Source organism: Elephantulus edwardii, unplaced genomic scaffold (assembly GCF_000299155.1).
Source record: "Elephantulus edwardii isolate Elephantulus edwardi_28Jun2011 unplaced genomic scaffold, EleEdw1.0 scaffold00030, whole genome shotgun sequence".
Lineage (NCBI taxonomy): Eukaryota > Metazoa > Chordata > Mammalia > Macroscelidea > Macroscelididae > Elephantulus > Elephantulus edwardii.
Window position 1 is genome coordinate 1,188,023 of NW_006399780.1, and position 20,351 is coordinate 1,208,373.

At 36.7% G+C, this 20,351-nt stretch overlaps 1 protein-coding gene across 5 annotated transcripts in view; it reads left to right on the top strand.

The window, feature by feature from the left end:
- ARHGEF7 (Rho guanine nucleotide exchange factor (GEF) 7) overlaps positions 1 to 19,938 on the top strand; it is a 277,811-nt gene extending 257,873 nt beyond the window's left edge. For 3 of the 5 annotated variants that reach the window (XM_006883801.1, XM_006883798.1, XM_006883800.1), the window contains 2 exons: positions 960 to 1,049; positions 4,603 to 4,944. In XM_006883801.1, the coding sequence (XP_006883863.1) occupies positions 960 to 1,049; positions 4,603 to 4,817 (305 nt within the window). In that variant the 3' untranslated portion in view covers positions 4,818 to 4,944. Of the gene's footprint in view, positions 1 to 959; positions 1,050 to 4,602; positions 4,945 to 13,611; positions 13,712 to 14,219; positions 14,275 to 19,815 lie in introns of those variants that run through there. The other 2 variants (XM_006883799.1, XM_006883802.1) reach the window with 1 other exon arrangement.
- Positions 19,939 to 20,351: the final 413 nt, after the last annotated feature.

Here is a 20,351-nt window from a genome sequence, read left to right on the forward strand (position 1 = left end):
TACTTTGGACAACAAGCTGTGGCAGACTCTGAGAAGAATGGAATCCCAGAACATTTGATTGTGCTAATGCAAAACTTATACTTGGACCAGGAGGCAGTTCTCAGAATAGAGCAAGGAGACACTACATGGTTCAAAATCAAGTTCTAGGTTGGGGTGTTTTAATATTCCTGGTACTACTTTCAGGTCTCCTGGTATTGAGTTTTAGTTGTTAGTGTTTTTCTTAAATTTCTACTAGCTTTGGTGGCCTAGTGATAAGAAGCTGCACTGCAATCTAAAGGCACTTGGTTCGAATCCACCAATGCTCTGTGAGAGAAGGGTGAGCAGTCTCCTTTTGTTTGATTAACTGCCTCTGAAAACTCACCAGAGGGTCAGCTGTAGGTTAGTTCTGACTTGACGGTATACAACAACAGTGATATATGAATCAGAAGGAATACTCTTTTCAGAGACCTTCTGTAAATGTTGTCAAATTCTAGAGAATGACTTTGTTTTCACTACTATCATTGACTTCAAGTGTTTTCTTTTGGTCATGTTAACATCAACATTAAGAATTATTGATGATTTTTATTTCCATCGGGTTGCTTTGAATAAACCAGATGTTACTTTAATTTGTGTTTTTTAGTATTAAGATTAAACTTCTTTTATTGACTCTGTTTTATGAATTGCTTGTTCCTATCCCTTCTCCCCCTGCCTGCTAATTTGAGGGTATAGGGTCATTTTACTGTGAATTAGTGTTGTAGCTTTTATTTATTCATTGTATTAACTCATAGCCAGATACATTGCAGATAAAATATACTTAGTCTTTTGAGTATAACTTTTTATAATACTTAAAAAATAGTTATCTGACAAGGAGATTATCAGTTCATCCAGAAATGATAATAAGACAGTTTTTAATTAATCTAGTTAATTGTACTAGTAATTAAATTTAGTTAAATTATACAGCTTTGTTCTTCTTTTGACAGGTACAGCTGCTTTGGAAGAAGATGCTCAAATTCTAAAAGTTATTGAAGCTTACTGCACAAGTGCCAAAACACGACAAACACTTAATTCAAGTAAGTGTCACAAAAATTTAGTAAGAAATGTGTTACTGTGTTTTGTGTAAATAGTCTAAAGTAAATGGTTCTGGAATGCCCATTGCATAGCTCCTCAGTGTGTGTGGTTTTTAGTGGCTTACTCTGAAGTCCTTGAATCATTGGAAAATAATCACAGCTATAACTAAAATAACAGTGGGATTTTTTTTTTAGATAGCAAAGTACTATCAGAGTTAACATTTTTTTGCTTAGTGAAGGAGCCCTGGGTGGCCAGTTACATATATAAGTATTGAGCTGTTAACCATAAGGTTGATAGTTAGAGCTTATCAGGCACTCCACGAAAAAAAAAGATGAGGCATTTCCCTCTCATAGAGATTTAACGGTCTCAGAGACCATGGAGCAGTTCTTCTCTGCCCCATAGGGTAGTCATGAGCCAGTCAAGGACAATTGGCTTTTCCTAAAGAAGAGTTTATAGAAGAAAATAGAAGATTAATATGTTATTTGGGTTGTTTTAACTATGCGTCTTGTGTAGACAATATTTTTTTTTTCCTTAACTTACTCAAATGACTTAAAAAGAAACTTGGAGCAAAGCTTTCTTATCCACTCTCTCTTTTGTAAATATTACTGATGTTTAAAATAGACACCAACTAATTTATTGGGTAAATTTCCTTATTACTCGATTTTCCTATGCCTATTGCATTTTCCTTTAGATGAAAACTATTCTTATCTATTTTATGGACAGTAGGACCTTTTTTCTTTTATTTTTTTAAAATTTTTTTCATAATGTGTGTCCAAGCACACCCTCACACTAACTGCCAAGGAGAAGGAGCACCTTTTTTCTTTTTTTTTTTTAAAATATTCTCTAGAAGTTGACCGTTGAGTTCAGGGTGATCAAGATAGATGTGCGTTTTGTTTATTTCTGTGAAAGGGAGTTATTTCCCCTTCTTTCTGGCCACTGTGTTCCCTGAGGGCCACCACTTCATAGAGGTGCTTGCTCTAAATGGCCATAGACAGACACTGCAGAGTGTCCTTTGTATTGTTGTTTCTTAACGTTTATTTTTTTAGAAAAATAGACAATTTACCTATTATTTCTGACATTTTCTAGATCATATGTATTTAATACCCTTTCACCTTGACTTTTGATGAGTCACTTATTCTTACCAATTCATTGCCAACTCCTGCGGGTTATTAAAGTACTTGTTTTAAACTAATGCTAAAAATAAAAGTGTGAAAAGTTTTCAACTATTTCAACTTTTGTTAAAGATAACTACAGCTATGGAAATAGCGCTAGCAGATTGAATTCCAGGTTGTATCTTCAGATTATTTAGAAATTTTTGTGGTCCATACTTTATCATTCTCTGACCTATGTCATTAAGACTTTTCCCAAATGTCAGACTGCCATTTTTGTGGGGGGCGGGGAGGATGGCTTGTATTTCTCAAGAAAATGTCTCCCCGTAGTAACTAATTAGGGATCTATGGTTTTCTAGTAGTAAGGACCTGTGCTGCCAAACCAAAGGCACATGATTCAAGTCCACGAGCTGCTCTGCAGAAGAAGGATGGGCATTCTCCTTCTGTGTGATTGCCTGCTTTTGAAAAGCCCCTGGAGGGTCAGCTGTGAGTTGATTCTGACTTAACAGCACATAGCAGCTATAGTAACTAGTCACTAGAGTAGGATGGTATAGATAATCTAGCATAGTATGAGCACTCAAGCAAGAATTTGTAAATATGGATACAGATTAAGGTATGACAGTTTTGTTGATTTGTTAGGGATAATATTTTACATAATGAACTATAAAATATGGCCATAGTTTTGTTTTATTTTTGAATTTCAGATTTTTCATAATTAGGTATCTCAATTACTTGAAATAAAATTTTAACCCAGTAGTCTCAGATGAACAGACCAGGTAATATGAGCTTTGTGTGTGTTTTAGTGCAAGTCGTGTTTTTCATATAAAGAGACAGTGCCATGTAATATGCTCTTGGCTTTGCTTCTTCTGGCTGCCTGAAAGGAACGGCCCATAATTTGTGCAGATCTTTTCTTATCCCATTGCCTCTCTATTTCCATTTCTCTTGTGCAAGACAAGCATTGGACAATGCATTGATTTTTGTTTTTAATTGATATTATGGGCAAACCACCCTGTAGCCTCAAGGGGATTAAAATCACATACGGTTTTAAACCTAGCATTCTCAGGAAAAGGTAGTGATAGGAGAAATTGATTCTTTTGCTCTGAAGATTTAAAACAATTTGGATATAGTGAAAATAACACTTTTCACATTAAATGCTTAGTAAAAGGAGTTTTTATAGTAGAATATATTTTACCTAAAATTGGCTTCTGTTCGTTATACTTTTGGATACCAAAAAGCTATAAACATCTACTACTGAGAATAATTTAAGTATAAGAAGCAATTTTATGATTTAGTTATAAAGAAATCCACAGTAGTCCACTGCTTAATCTTCTTGTGGCTTTGAAACTGAGTTAACTTTGATCAAAAGCAGGAGCAAGGAAGGAATCAGTGGTTGTTGTGGTTTACCATTAAAACATCACAAAGGGCCCTCTTGTTTCTCCTTAAGTGTGTACTTAGAGGACCCTCTGCTTTCTTACCCCTTTCTGGTTCTGCATGTTTCTCAGTCACAGTTGCTTGGCCAGTTTCATTGATCACAGTTGCCAACCACTCATGGGGTTATTTCTGTTCTGCCATTTTGTACCCACTTCCTTCTGTTGTCCTCCTTTTAACATAGTGGCATTACCAGTTCACTTATCTTTTCCTGACAATAAAAGGGGGTCTGCCCAAGATTGATAACATGGTTAACAGACATGGCTTCCCATTGTGTTCATTTTCATTGGCTGAACTTTGGTGAGCACTATTAAGGAGCTCTACTCACTCAGTAGATTAGTAGACTGAGGGAGGTGGGGAAAATAGAGGGACATGGACCCTATTTAATTCATTTCTCCACTCTGAAATTTTTACAGTGGTTATGTATTGATAAAGGTAAGTTTAGTGCCTCATGATTAAGATGACTTCTGGTGATTATAGTCTTGGCAGAGATAGCTGAAGAAGTAAGTCAAAACCCCTTTGAAGTTATTCTGCATTTAAAATACCTACTTAATGAATAGGAAGTAATTTTAATTAGCCACATGAATGGTTCCTTTTACAAATAATGTCTTAAAGGAGACTTTTTTTATAAGGGGAGTAGAATTGGTTGTCAAATGTTTGTAAAATCATCTTTTGGAGCTGGGCTGAATTTATAAAAGATTTCTTAAATGAATACTTTATACTAGTTACTTTAAAGGAAACAATTGGCAGCAACATCGTGATTTAAGTTTACTTATTGATATTGAATTAGTGTTATTCTAAGGATTGTGCTAGTTAATTTTTAAAACCCAGCCATAAATAAGGATAAATAAACATTGATGCCATTATTTTTAACAATATTTTCTCTTTTCCTTCTCTTCCCATCACCTTTTGCTTTTGTTTTCATGTTTTTTGGTTGTGGCTATTCCTGTTCCTTTTCCTTCTCATCCCACCTTTGCCTATCCACACCTGCCATTTCATTTCACCCATACATCCTTAGCATGGCAAGGCACTGACCTGATGCATAATCACGTCTTGGCTGATGATGACCAATCAAGTCTAGACTCCTTGGGTCGTCGCAGTAGCCTTTCTCGTTTGGAGCCTTCAGACCTCTCAGAAGACTCTGACTATGACAGTATATGGACAGCCCATAGTTACAGAATGGGTTCTACATCTCGTAAGAGCTGTTGCTCATATATCTCTCACCAGAACTAATGCACTCTGAGCTTTTCTTAACAAATGCTTGTTGTATCACAGCCTGCTTTTCTTAGATGTTTTCTTGCTGTTCCTTGTCTCTTTTAATGTGATATTTTAACAACTTTTGAGAGCGGTTTCTGATATTTTCCGTTGTACTTTGTAGAGGCTTGATTGCCAATTTGAATATACATTCAAATTACTGACTATTGAAGGGAGATACGGTATTATTCACAAGCCAATACCTGAGGGTTTCTTTTTTTGAATGGATAGTGTTGTTTTATAGCTCCAATTGGTTTTGGTTTTGATTATTATTATTATTATTACTATTCTCAGTGTAGCAATGGTTTCATTTCTTTTTTGATACAGCTGTATGAATACTTTTATATTTTATACTGAAACCATACAGATTTGTGATCTAAGTGCCAGCAATATGGAGGAGACTTTAGCCTTATAGTGATCTAATTTTTTAATGTATAATAGGCACACTGATCAAGTTGTTGAGAGATAAGAAGAAAATATGCAACAAAAGTACTGTAAATTCAATTTAGATAGCTGTGTTTCTGAAAAATCATTAAGAGCATTTGGTAATCATGAAATGATCTGTTTATGTTGCATGAGTTCTTTGCCTTGGAGGATGTAAAAAAGTCTGCTTCATGTCTGTAAGAGGTTGCCTTTGACACCCATACCCCTCCGCTCCTCAGTTTAGTGGCCAACAGTCTCTGTGTTCCCATTAGGCAATGATACTGGAGTTCTTTTCTCCAAAGGCAAAGTTAACTGTCAAAGCTCAGACGTTTACTTTATCACACCAAACTTTCTATGTTGAATAATTTCTATTTTACAGTACTTGGTAAGCCTGTACTATTTTATTAAAGGCTTAATAATCAAAATCTGAATTTTCCACACTAAAAGTGTACGTTAGACTGAATTCAAGTAGACACTTGGTATACTTAAAAATATCAAATGCTTTGGCTTTAGTCACAGCTTGGCTGCACCCCTGACATTCATACTTATGCTGTCTGTAATGGCCATGAACACATTATTTGTTTTCAGCAATTAGCTGCAGTGAAACTCCATTTACAGCAACCCAGATAGCATATCTTCTTTATTGTAATGGGATATATCAATCCACTGAAGATTTGCTAGGTTTTCATGTAACTCATTTATAAAGAAAAATCTCAGTTTTTTGGGATTTGTTGTAATGAGCTTTCACTGGCCTCACTCAGACTAATTTTTGCTTCAAAAAGAACTGAATGTGGCATGTTACATTCAGTTGTAGCATTCAAATCTACATCTGGTCATTGCTGGAGGGGGAAAAATTGTGTTCTCTTTAATGCACAATATATTTAGTATTAAAATGGAAACTTTAAGGTTGTGTTTTAAGTATTTATTGAAACTAGATTCAGAAAACAGAGGTCATAATGAATCGGGAATAACATTTTTTCCTTTCTTTAGGATGGCTGTAATTCCAGGTGGCTGTGATTTCTCTCTTCTTCCACCACCCCACTCCTTCGCCAAATCCATGTACTCAGTGTTCTGAATTTTTTTTTTTTTTTTACTTAGTGATAACTTGAAACAATACATGATTGTTTCCTGGGAGTTGGGTTCTGTTGCTCACAAGCCCAGAGGTGCTAGTGAACTTCTGCCAGTGACATTTTTTAAAAGTCAAACAGCTTTATTACTTCATGCTATGAGTTATTTGTATATAAATCATTCTTACTGAAGTCATTAGGAAAACTGTTCATTTTAAATATTTGCTCCCTTTAAAGTAGTTAATAAACTATTTAGAACATGTAAGATTTGCTATTTTTTATAACAATTAGTATAAATAAGAAAGTTGAGAAGTAATCTTTTAAAATTGGTCAGAGCCCAGTATTAATTCACAGTAGAGATGGGGTTTATGTATGGTAGCCAAATGACAAATGGAATTTTTTTAGAAGATATGGTAACTGCAAAATTTGTATACCTAATACCAGTCATCTAATGAATTTAGAAGCAAAGTTGTTTTATTTTATATTACATAGAATAGTCATCTTTTCTGATACTAATAATAGAGTTACCTTTTCTGTTTGCTTTGAGATTGTAATAATTGGTGCATTGGTTTAAATGCCTTTGCTATGCCTTAGTAACTTGCGTTGCATTTGTCATGTGCTGTATATATCACAACATCGAAATGCAGTTGCTGCACTTGATCTTTTTTTACACAGGAAGTATCATGGATTATCAAGATAAGACATTTTAATTGATATTCTATACACCAAAGTTTTGACAATTTACCACCATTCTTTTTTGTACCCCTTAAAATTATTATGTTGATAATATTCTTTAATGCTAAGATCACTGCAGAATAATAATCTGGCTTTCTGTTTGTTTTGTTTTGAATGTCTGACACCACTAGCTTTGTGACCTGGTTAGAAGTATTAGTGCCAGGTCTCAAAGAAATTCTAGTGTGGCAATGGTGGTACGATGTTCAAAGGGTCAGTGTTTCTATTTTTGTGGAACTTGAGTCATGCTGAAATAGTATCTTCTGTTTATGCAATTTTGTAATGTATATGTGTACAGTTAGTATTATAATGAAAGGATGAAGAATCTGAGTTAGAAGGTAGTTGTAAGCCATTATCAAGCCTTTACAAATGGCTTAAATGGTGTTCCCATTTAACTTAATACTTGCCATAAGTATATAATAAGCTATATTAATTGTGTGTTTTGCATACAATTGCCAAAACACAGTAATGTGTATATAGTGGTGTAGGATCTTGAGAAAAAAAAATATCTATTTATTGTGCTTTTTATTTGTCAATGGGAAAAGCCATTTTTAGTAGCTGACTGCCATTTGAAAAAATCAATTGGATGTATATCTGAATGTTGTATTGTATTGTACAGTATGCATATTATTGTTTGTGGTTGCATATGGCAATGAAGTGTTTGTTTTATATATATATAAAGACATCTGTTATGTACAGTTGAAATAAATTTTGCATTTGCTAGCCCGTGGCTTTTAATATTTGTTACATGGTGGGGGTGGGGGGCAGCATAGTTTACAGTTTAATGTTGTCATTTATCCTGAACAGAGCATTTTACAGAGGAAAGTCAGCTAGTAGAACATACTCTGTCTGCCTCCTATAAGAAAAATTACTTCCTCAAGGTTAAATATATTCTAGAAATTATAATACTACTTTTTTTGTTGCATTTCTTTCCCTCATCTTAAAAAAAATAAACTATCATTTTTTAAAAAGGTATATTAAAGACTTTAATTTTTGTGTATAAATGAGAAAGTAAAGAGCACAAGTATAAGTCTTTTTATTTAGACTATGGTCAGTTAGTTTTTTGTTTCGTCGAGAACAGTGAAACAGAAGAAAAGAACACTGTGCCAGGTCCAGGATTAGTTGTGGTTTTTAGTAAATAAAAATAAACAAACTGTAAACAGATATAATTTTTTTTTTAAAATCCTTGGTTTCTTATCTTAAAAGCAAGAAGCTCTGGTGGTGTAATCCCTCAATAGGGAGTTGCAGTGCTGACCCCTGGAGGGTCAGCTACCAGTTGATTCCAACTTGATCGTTTTAAAAACCTCGGAGAAGGAGTTAGAATCTTACTATAACCACAAATTAGCCTAACTGACTTTGGGGGAAAATATAGTCAATAGATTTTAAGAATAATGTTTGTTATTCTATGCTGTCAAGTTGGAACAACTCCTAGCTGACCCCATAGTCTAGACAGAGGCTGTCTAGAGAGTTGAGTTGCCTCTGGCTGTTGGAATCCACCAACCACACTGAAGGAGAAAGATGGACAGTCTCCTCTCATGCAATTTACAGCTTCAGAACACCCTCTGCGAGGGTCAGCTAAAAGATGATTTCAACTTGATGGCTTAAAAACCTGGGGAGAGTACTTAGACTTTTACTACAGCCATAAAATACAAAATAGCCTAGCTGACTTGTGGAGAGAATTTATGAAATACATTTTCTTTCAACTATAATGTTATTATTTGTTTTATGCTGTCAAGTTGGAACTGACTCATAGCTAACACTACAGTGGGTTTTCAGAGGCTATCTAGAAATTATTTCATAGGGTTTTAATATATATAATATCACACCTATGTGCATATATATTTATATACATGTCATGAATTTGGTAGGGTAAGTTATTTCTGTAACAGTTTATGTAGTTAAGTAAAGCACTACAAATGATATATACTAGAGAACTCCGGTGCTATAGTCTGTAGGGAGTTGCACTGCTAACCCAAAGGCTACACCTTGCTTGTGGTTTGGATCCACCCCAGTTGCATAGATGGAGAAAGGTACTCAGTCTTTTCACATGCTATTTACAGTCTCAGAAACCCAGTGTAAGGATCAGTTATGACTCAGTTTTGACTTGATGGCAATGAGTGAATGACGTCAAAGATCTAATGGATTGGGACTTGGAAGCCTGCCTAGGGTATCTGAGCAAGTGATCTCTCTGGTAATCTTTTTGTCTCTAAAATGAAAATGTTAGTGTTGATCTGTGTTACTCAAACTGAAACCCACAGGTCTATGGATGAATCTGAAGTGAGTGTGTGTGGGTGTGGGTGTGGGTCTTTTCATGCGCGTGTGCATTTTCATCTCTTAAGATTTCAAATTTTGTGTTCAGGTAATAGAATATATGATATGTGTCCTTAGATTTTTCAGTCACTCTTCTATGGTTGGGGTTGCCATGTGTTCCCAGTTCTTAGTGGTCACTGACAGTGGCTTTGGGCTCTCATTGCATTGTTTCCTCAGTGAAGGTTTCTGGATAGACACCAAGGATCTTCAGGTGTATTCTTAGAGCCTTCAAACTGAGAAATGCTGGATTGGTACAAGTAAAATTTTAACATTTCACTATTTTCATGTTTATCCAATTCCTATCCTCAGGTTCCCTCTCTCACTCCCTCTAAAACGATACTCAGACTAACAAACAATTGCATGTATGTATTTTTAAACTTCTGTAGTTCAGTCTAGCACTTCTTAAACTGTTATTCCAAAACCTGCAAAATGTTAATATTGATGCTAAAAAAACAGTTCTGCACTCAGAAAGTAGGAAATCCAAAGTTAAAGATACACTTTTTTCAGGAAAACTTTTCAAAACATGTGCTATATGAGAAGTAGCTGTAGCGTACATCCTCTCTTAAAGTCAAAGGAGCCCTGTTTTTCTTCTGGAAAAAGAAAATTTGTGTTTTACACACAGTTTGGAAAACATTGATCTTGATTATGGTAGAATCACCATGAACATGTTAGATGATTTAAAGCAGAGATCTAACCATCTCTGTTAAATTGTTAAATATTTTTTCCTAGGATTTATTCCCGAAGGATATAGCCAGCATACTTGTAAATCTGGATGGGAGGTGGTGGGAAGAATATTCTTTCTTGTTCCATTGAAAAACTATCATTTTTGTTTGGTCATTTTAGAAACTTAAATTGAAATAAAGCAGACCTGGTACATGGACTTCTAGCCACACTAACAGATAGTCTTCTTTTAAAGTCTCCTAGCAAATAGAGCTTTAAATAGCGTTGTTAGTATTGATATTTCAAAAATGAATTTATTCTTTTTATAACCATATTATAACTTATAGTTAAATGTGTGATTTAAGTGTACTTGGATACACAATAACTGTATCATGCATCTGCAACTGTTACCCAATTATTACAGGGTTCTGCAAATTTGTGTTGCATGTGAAACTAAAGGCTTTTTATTTTTTTTTAATTTATTTGATAGAAGAGATTTAAACAGCATAATTTTAAAAATTCTCAAAACAACTCTGCAGAGGTGGTTCATTGTGTTTGTCTTGTTTCACAGATAATGAAAGTGAAACTCCATGCTTAAGTGATGTGCCTAAATTTATAGAAACACGGGGGGTTATAAAATCCCAGACCTCAGACTGGTGATGCCTAGTTCATTGTATCCACAGCACTTCTGTAAGACAATCGATTGCAAATCTAGCTCCTTTCTTGATAAAATAAACACCCTTTTGACTGTTTACTCTTTTATTTGAAACTTTGATTCTGATCATGAAAACCTTAACAACCGATAAATAGGTTGTCTAGAGAGATAGTTGATATACAGTTAATTGGGAAAGAATAGTATTTAATCTTCCTGAGAGAGTTAGTTGATACACAGTTAATTGGGAAGAAATAATATTTAATCTTCCTGAAGTTATGTAAAATCTTCTTCAATCTGTTATCTTTTTAGCTACTCTATTTTGTAAACCAATGTGACAGTGCATAACTGACACTAGCCTTGATTCAAATATAACATGGTCATCTCTTTGGACTCAAAACACAATAGTAGTTGATAACAGTGTGAAAATTCCTGACTAAGTTGACTGATAGCAGTTTGCTTTTCTTCACAGGGAAAACTAAGTTAAAATACTTCCTACAGTGGTTTTCCTAGAAATGTGAATGTTTATGAAATCTTTTCTATTACTCTGTGCATATAGTCCAAGATGAACTTTTCCTTAACCCTTAAATTTCTTAAGAAATATTGTAAGTTATTTTTTGGGGGACCTCATCCTCAAGTATATTACATTCTGTCTCAAAAAGAATCCCCTGAGTATGTAGATCACTTTGTGAAAGAATGGTATCTGACCTTTCAAGAGTTAGTAGGCATGCAGCAAGGTGACAGCCTTCTAAGTGACAAATAGCTGGTAATGAATTTTGTAATATTCTGAAAGGGTTTTTGGTGTTTCTTTTTCTTGGGAGATGTTTTCATTCTTCTTTTTTTTCCTTTTTCATGAAACAATGCAAAAGTCATCTATGAATAAGTATTTGATAAGTTAATCTTTAACTATACTAGGTTATATTAGCTCACAGCTAGTGACAAAGTTTTGAGTAATACATTTTTTCATATACTGATAGTATTATCAGGAATATATAAAACTTTTTTTAGATCTTTATGCCTTGAAATGTGTGTAATGTAATATAGAATTATACTTAATTGCCTACCAAGAAATTAATGCTAAACTCTGATACCTGACAGAGGAAATTGGATCTCAGTTTTATTTAGTTCATAAGATGTATGATTTCAAATTGTTCTTTTACTTGATATCCATGAAACTCTGTGAAATCAGTCCTAGGCAGATGTTACTTAAAAGACCAAACAAACTAGCTGCCCTCAGGAAAATCATGACTCCTCATGATAACCCTGAGTGTTTGCGAGTAGAGCTGTGCTTTAGGATTGTCAGTGGCTGGTTCTTCTAGACGTAGATTGCCAAACCTTCTTCCCAAGGCACTTCTAGAAGGTTGATTTGAACCTCCAGCCTTCTGGTTAGTACCTAAACATGCTTAATTAACTATGTACCAACTACAGATTCCAGAACAGATGTTAATACCCCCATTTGCAGATCTGAAAATGACAACATAAAGATTGCTGTTTGCCAGAGATCATATTGCTAGTAAATGTAAATTCTTTTAATGTTTTCACACTACTTTAGTGATGATGATGATGATGATGATGAAGATACTCTTTGGATGTTAGTTAATATTTTATGAATCTTCTAGTCATCAAGCTTTCAATAATAATAAAAATCTTGTTTTGTGCTGAAGAGTAAAGCTTAAAATACTGATAAAATTATTCCTTAAAACCATGTCTTTAAAAACTTAATTATTCTGAACCTTTCCTGTAACAGTGAGAATACTCAACAAGTGTCACTCTTACAATTTGGTGAACTTCTAGGAAAACAGATTAAAGGCAAGGCAGACAAAAGTGAAAATCAGTGAGTTGAACCACTATTCCCATAATTGATTTGCTATTTCCCCCAATAAGTATATTTTTAAATGGAAAGATCACAGTTCCACTTGCAAATTTATATTCTGTGGTAGGTTGCGTCTCACACATTTTTTTCAAGAAATATAAATGACACTGTGTTGTTGTTGTTGTTATGTGTACCAGAACCAATTATAGCTGACCCTCCAGCAGGTTTTCAAAGGCTATAAATCTCACAAGAAAAGAATGCCTGTCTTTTTCTTTCAGAGTAGCTAGTGGATTCAAACTGCATGCTCTTAGGTTGGCAGCACAGTGCTGTATCCCTTAAATGAAATTACAGTGTAAAATCATAAGATACCTTCTTTTTTTTCCTTGAATAAACCTCTTTAATATTTGATTCTCTTTTCTCACCTTTAAGTATATATTTGACAACAAATATTAAGAGATTGTTAGTTGCAAAGTGCTTTGTATTGGTTAAAATGGGATATAAATTGGTCTGATAATGTGAACAATTATTTTCAAGTACATTCTCCAAGGAATACAGAATTTTCCTAAAAGAACCAAAAATCAGATTTTACTTTTTTTCTGAATTTTGTCATGGCATTTTTAAATCTCACTATGACATAAAAGTTTTTATTGCTAATTTTCTTTACTTTAAATTTCTAGACGTTCAATGTGTATTAGCTGAATGGTCTTTTAAGTCTTCCTAAAATACTCAATATAATGACTCAAACTTTATATTTTTGGTTGAGTATACAGGGACATATAATCAAATATTTACCCTTCCACCTGTTGAACATTTACCGTTTAAGAGCAATCCATAATCCAGATTAGGTCTCTGAAGTTTAATTAATTATAAAAAGGCTATGTTTTGTTTCATTTCGTTTATACTGCCTTAGGCATGAAAAAGACTGGATCGAGTTGGACTGAAGTAGTGTAAATTGGTAAAGGTTAATTAATACCTGTTTTATCTTGATGGAAATGTGTTTTAATGTACAATCCCTGCAATTTAATATTTCAGTACTAGTATATAGTCAAGTTATTTTTCTTAATATTATCATGGTATTTATCTGTAGTGTTTTTTTTTTTATTTTAATAATCCTAGGTTCACGCAAAGAATCTGCTCCACAAGTTTTGCTTCCAGAAGAAGAGAAAATTATAGTTGAAGAAACTAAAAGTAATGGTCAGACAGTGATAGAAGAAAAGTAAGATGTTTTTCAGTATTTTAAAACAAGCATATAAAAAGTAGCTGGAGTCAGAAAAATTTCTTAAAAGTTTGAGTATGACTTCAGGAATTTCATGTTCTTTCTCTTCATAAATTGGAGTTTTACTTACCTAAAATTTAGCTTACTATATATAGAATTAGGGAGCTCTGGTGGCCTAGAGACAAGACAATTGCATGCATTGCAATCCCAAAGGGACATGATTTGAGGCCACCAGCTGCTCTGTGGGAGAAGGGTGGGCAGTCTCCTTACATGCAGTTAACTACCTCTGAAAACCCACTGAAGGGTCAGCTATGGGTCGACTCTGACTCTATAGTACACAATAACAACATACATAGAATTAGGTTGTTTTAGAGTCTATGAATTGAGGGACTGTTAAATAAGGCAGAGAACATTTATTCCACTTAACATTGTGCTTTGGGCTTTTTCTAGGTAGAGTATCCTTATCTTTATTCCTTGTTCCTATTTATGTGTTTATTTCTTCTTTCAGGAGTCTTGTTGATACTGTATATGCATTAAAGGATGAAGTCCAAGAATTAAGACAGGTAAGTTATAATCAGTGTACTAATGTTATTTTTTTAAATACAATGTTATTTTTTAAACAGGAGAGAACAAAGGAAAACATTAAAATTGAAGTTGATTGTCCATAAGGAGGAAAAGTGTTATTAGATGCTTATTGTATTAGTGGCTGTCACTCATTGATGTGAACAATACCTGACTCTTGTTCTTGAGAAGCCAAATAAAGTTAAACTGTCTGGCTATTTATTAGAATTGTGTGCAGATGACTTTGGTCAGTGATGATGGAACTGTTATTCTTGCCTAGTGGTCTAGGGTAAGAATCTACACTACAATACCAAAGGCAAAGGTTTGAATCCACCAGTTGCTCTGCAGGAGAAAGATGGGCAGTCTACTCCTGTGCGATTTACTGCGTCTGAAAATCCCCTGAAGAGTCAGCTGTGTGTCAGTTCCAGTTTGGTGGTACACAACAACAACAATAAGGTAAGAAGATATTGGAGAAGAAAGGAGCTGGGAGTCAAATATAGAATATGGAAGCAAAGGAGAAGCATGACACCAGTGTGGCCTGGTATGGTTATGTTGTTGTTATGAACTGTTGAGTTGGAATCAACTCTTAACTGATCCTTCGGTGGGTTATGAGAGGCAGTAAATCATCCAGCAGGAGATTGCTCATCCTCTTTCTTCTGTGGAGCAACTGGTGGATTTGAACCACAGGCTTTTGGCTTGGTAGCACAGCTCTGTAAACACTAAGCCACCCTAGTTCACTTGATTACAAGATAGGAAAATACCACAGGTACAAGCTTTGATGGGCATCTAAACATGCTTTCAGCAGGTCAGTTATTTAGCCATAGCAACTTTTGGGTCCTCATCACCCCTTATTTATAACTTTTCTGTTCCTTCCTTAGTAACAGGATACACCTCTACATGAGATAATAATATATGTGTATTTGACCTACATAGTATTGTCGTATACTATACAAAAGATCCATCGATACTCTGTGTATTATTATAGCAGATTCTTTTGGTTGTGTATTATTATAGCAGATTCTTTTGGTTGTGTATATATCAGAGAAGTTTCATTTCTTCCTAATAAGCCCAAATAGTATATACAAAATCTGTGAGACAGTGATGGCAGTTTTGAAAACGCTATTGAAAATGCTAGGAATTTCATATTATTAGGACTTAAAGTCAACGCTCTTGGCACCAGCAGTCAAGAAATCAAAGAAATGTTGCAATGAGAAAATCTGCTGTCAGGGACCTCTCCAATACACTGAGTAACAGTGATGTCAGTTTAAAGACTTAAGGTTTGCTTGATTAAGCTATGATCTTTTCCATCACTAGCTATACATCTGAGAGCCGCAGAGTGAATAAGGATGCCGGAAGAATTGATGGCTTTGACTTATGGTATTGGAGAAGAGTACTGAATATCCCACGGATGGCCAAAGGAACAGATATGTCTTAGAGAAAATGTAGTCAGAGTGCTCATTAGAGGCAAAAATGGCAGTTTTGTCTCACATACTGTGTGCATGTTCTTAGGAAGGGCTCTTCCTTGAACATCATGTTTGGGAAGGTTGGGAGAATCATAAAGATGAGGAAGACTCAACAAAATGGATTGACACAGTGATAGTAGCAATGGGTGCCAATATATCAGATTATAACAGCACAAGATATGACAGGATTCAGATCTATTGTTCATAGGGTTGCTAAAAGTCCTACTCAACTCGATGCCACATAACAACAACCATATGTTATAGATCTCTGTCATAGGACATCACTGTGAAACAATTTCGACTTGATGGTACCTAACAACAGCATAATATTGGAAGAGGACATTGGTGGTTTAATGATAAAATTCTCAATTTCTATGGAAGCAACCAGAGTTCATTTCCTAGCCAGTGCACCTTGTGTCTATCCACCACTCTTCTGTCAGTGGAGGCTTGCATGTGGCTACAATTTTCAGTCTTAAAACAATTATGAAAATGATGAAGGAATAGGCAGCATTTCATTCCATTTGTGCATGGTAGCTATCAGCAGAACAGTAATAGTGCATGAGACACAATGGCAAGCAAGTAAAATAAAGCAGTAAAGAGGGAGAGTGACAAGTAGAGCATAAGGGAAAGCCTCCCCAGGAGGCAAAATGGACCAGCAAAGACTTGACAAAACTGGTAGCGGGGAATAGTCATGTAAACAAATGTCCAAGGAGAGTCATCTGGGTAGAGGGAATGACACAAACACAGCCCCAGGGTTAAGAACTTGTTCAGAACTCTCAGAAGGGTGGAGGGACAGTGCAGGAGAGGAAGGCCACCAGATGAGATGGATTGACTCAGTAACTGGAGTAGTAGGGGTAGGTGTGTTGGAGTCAGAGAGACTGGCTCAGGACAAGGCAGGCTTCAGAGCTGCTGTATATAGGGTCGCTATGAGCCACAGGCCACTCGATGGCACATAACAATAATAACATAAGACTAGAGTACCATCCTGAGACAGAATGGTAGGAAGTAGGATACCAGGAATAGCCAGGGACCAGATTTTGTTTAATCTCTAAAGCATACTCTTTAACAAGATCTTCACTGATCTAAGAAGATCTTTAACAAGATCAACACTGTAAGCAACTCAGAAGTTAAAGAATTGGATTCAAAATATGTATAAATCCCACCTTTACAAATACTGGCCATGTTTATATGGTATGATTTTCTCATAGTGTCTTTTTCTACAAATGTACACCTGTATATATAGGGATAAAAAGAGAATCAAGATTGTTTGTTATGAGCTCTGATGGCATAGTCCCTAGGGAATTGTGCTGCTAATCCAAAGATGCATTGTGCTTCTGGCAGTTTGAATTAACCAGGGACTTCAAGGGAGAAAGATAGGCAGTCTCTTCTCTTGCAGTTTGCAACTTTCAGACACCTTCTGAAGTCGCTTCTAACTTCATGGCAGGGGTAGTAGTTGTAGTCCTATGAACAGCTGATAAGAACTTTTGCATTCTGTCTCTCTCTCTTTTTATTGGAAAAAACATATTGGGGGTACAAGGAGGTGAGGGTTGGGGGCAGAAAGGTGAGGATGGGCCAGGATGCAGTTGCAGAGCTGCACAGTTTGGTCGGTGGGGGGAGCAGTTGAAGGAAATGATGAGGGTCCAGTGGGGACCAGATGCTACAGAGGAATGACAAGCATTTTCCAATGGTAATTAAACCAACTGTCTTATTGATTTGGGAATTGGATGCCGACTCTCGGGCTTTTTCATGCTGAACAGGGGCGTAGATGTAAAGGGGGGAAGGGAGGACGCTTTATCACCTTACTGGTGGTCTTGGGTTAAAGCTGCTTGCCTTCTTGCTCTGTTAGAAGATATTTTCCTGCCATTTTCTCCCCTCTGGACTGCAAAGTGTTTTCCCAGGTGGGTGCAGTGGGGATGGCTGGTTGAACCCAGAGGCTCCATCCTCCTTTGCTTCCTTAGCTGTCAGTTGTATTTCGTTTTTGTCACTGGCACTGGGTTCAGGGTCAATTCTGGAGTAAAACTCAGTGTTAGGGTTACCTATGGGAAAGGGAGCAAACCTAGAGAGAACAAACTTGTGAGTTACAAATAGAAGGACTTTTTTCCCCTTCCCCACCCAGGGGTCATATGGCACAATCTGGGGAGTGAGGAGCTCACCCTGAGGGCTGCGACCACTCACCCCGAGCCGGGGACCGAGGGCAGCCCGCCCCAGGCAGAGAGGGCCGCGACGGCTCGCCCTGACCCGGGGATCAAGGGCAGCCCACCCCGGGCAGAGGGCTGCGACGACTCGCCCCGAGCTGGGGGCCGAGGGCAGCCCGCCCCGGGCAGGGCAACACCCCCCAGGAGCTGGCTGGTATACTCCCCATCCAATTGCCCCTACCCCAGTCTGGTCCCCTCGCCTGACTGAGGACTCTGTGGTCAGGGATAGTGTTTCCAATTCCAGCAGTACCACTTTTACACCCCCCCCCCATAAGTGGTTATACTATATTTTGAAGTAGGTGTCACTGCCCTCCCCCTTTATATATGATAAAGGGAACCTGAGAATTGTGAACAGACTACCCCCAGGTCTGACCATCTTTTGGCAGAAGCATTCAACAGAACAAAATATGTGGTGCATATAGGATGTTGGTCCTCTTGTGCATGCTGCCACTGTTAAGGTCATCAGACTCACAGTGACTTTCAGCAATCCATTGTATAGGTAATCATCCTTTTTGGCTTGTCCAAGGAAACCCAAACCTGCAAATGGCGGGCATCCATCCCATCCCCCACCTCCTACACAGGCTGCCAGCGGGGCGCGCACACCCCCCCAGCACGGGCGGCCATTGGGCACGCCCCCCCCCACCCTGCCGCACGGGCGCTCGGCGGCTGCGTGGCCCCTCTTGTGCGGGCGGCCAGCGGGCGCCCGCTTCCCCCACAGCCGCCATCCTGGCTCCAAGAATTCTCTCCAGACCCAGTCCACCTTGCACCAGTGTGGTAGCTTCACTATACCAGTCTTGAGGAGGGCCGGTGCCCAGCATCCATAAGCCAAAGTCTGTGGAAGGCCATAATGGCCCTGCTTTAAGTGGTTTGCTGCTCCTGCAGCTCACCACTCTGTCTCTGCCTCCGCTGCCATCTTGGATCTCGCATTCTCTCTCTTAACTGTAATCTCCGTAGTATTTTAGCACTGTGGTCATTAATTCACCATAGTGCAATGACATTTTGCTCATCTTACTTCAGGTATATACATAGAATTGTATGCATAGTACAAAAGTTGTCAAGTTCACTTAAATTCCATAGCAAGTTTTGTTTCTTTCAAATGTCATAGATAAACTTATATCTGCAAACAATGTTAATTCATGGCTCCCTCATGTCCATTTTTATTGTCTTACTCAGAAAAGTAGAGGAAGTATTTTTTCCTAACAGTAATTATCACTTTCCTTCTTGGCCTTCATCTAAAGTTTTGTTTTCTTATCTAGGAGTAAATTTTTGTTAAGTGTTTTATACTTTTTTTTCCTTTTTTTGTCACTCTTTATTACTTCATTCTCTCATATGTTGTTGTTGATTGTCTTTGAGTCAAGCATGACTCATAGCGACCCTATAAACAAAAATCCTGAAGCCCCTCTACAGCTATCGATATTTATCAAAGTTCATAGAGTTTCTGGAGGCAAGTTGTTTAGGAAGTGGATGCCACATAACCCTTTGAATGTAAATTTAAAAAGAGAATAATTCCTACAAACCACTCTGAACATTTTCAGCCATTCTTTTAGGATAATAGAGATTGTTTCAGTGTTTATGACCATGGACTTTAGAACTGTTTGTCCATCTGAGATTTGTTTTGGCTCCCTGAAAGCCATTGAAGAAGCCCATGTGTACATAAAAGAAAAGTGAAATTTGTACTAGGCTTGTAAGTTTTATAGAAGCAATCAGTTGTGTGGTTTCTTCTGACCAGTTGACTGTTATCTATGGAATCACATCACACAGACAAAAGCCCACTGGGATTTTGATGGAGGAAGAAGAGGAGGCCCTGTAATGTTAATAGCCACATATATTAGAAAATGAAAGTTGTCTTCATAATGAAATCATTTTTAATCTGTTTCATTTACAGGATAACAAAAAGATGAAGAAATCTTTAGAAGAAGAACAGAGAGCCCGCAAAGACCTAGAAAAGCTTGTGAGGAAAGTTTTAAAGAATATGAATGATCCTGCGTGGGATGAAACCAATCTATAAAGAACACCATACCATGGGTTCTTGCCATCAAGACTAAGCTGGGGAGCCTTCTGACCCAAGGCAGTGATAACATTCAGAGACTGAAAAGCAGGGCTGTGCTGGATGGAAACATTGTCTTGCTTTGTGTGTATAAAAAAGATGGAGTTTATCATATGACTAAAAATGATCAAACCATAACTGAAGAATCCAGACATGAGGTATAGAGACCGGGGATCCTGAACTACATTAAAATGTACTCTGTTAACATCTAAATTACCTCATTTTTGCAATAAGTGCAGTGACTGACTAAAAATCCTTGTTTTTCAGAATTTTAATTGAATATGTACAAATGCTATATATATATATACATATGTCTTGTAAATACTCAATTTTGAATGCATATCCATGGTTGCTATATCTAGGCTAATACTTGT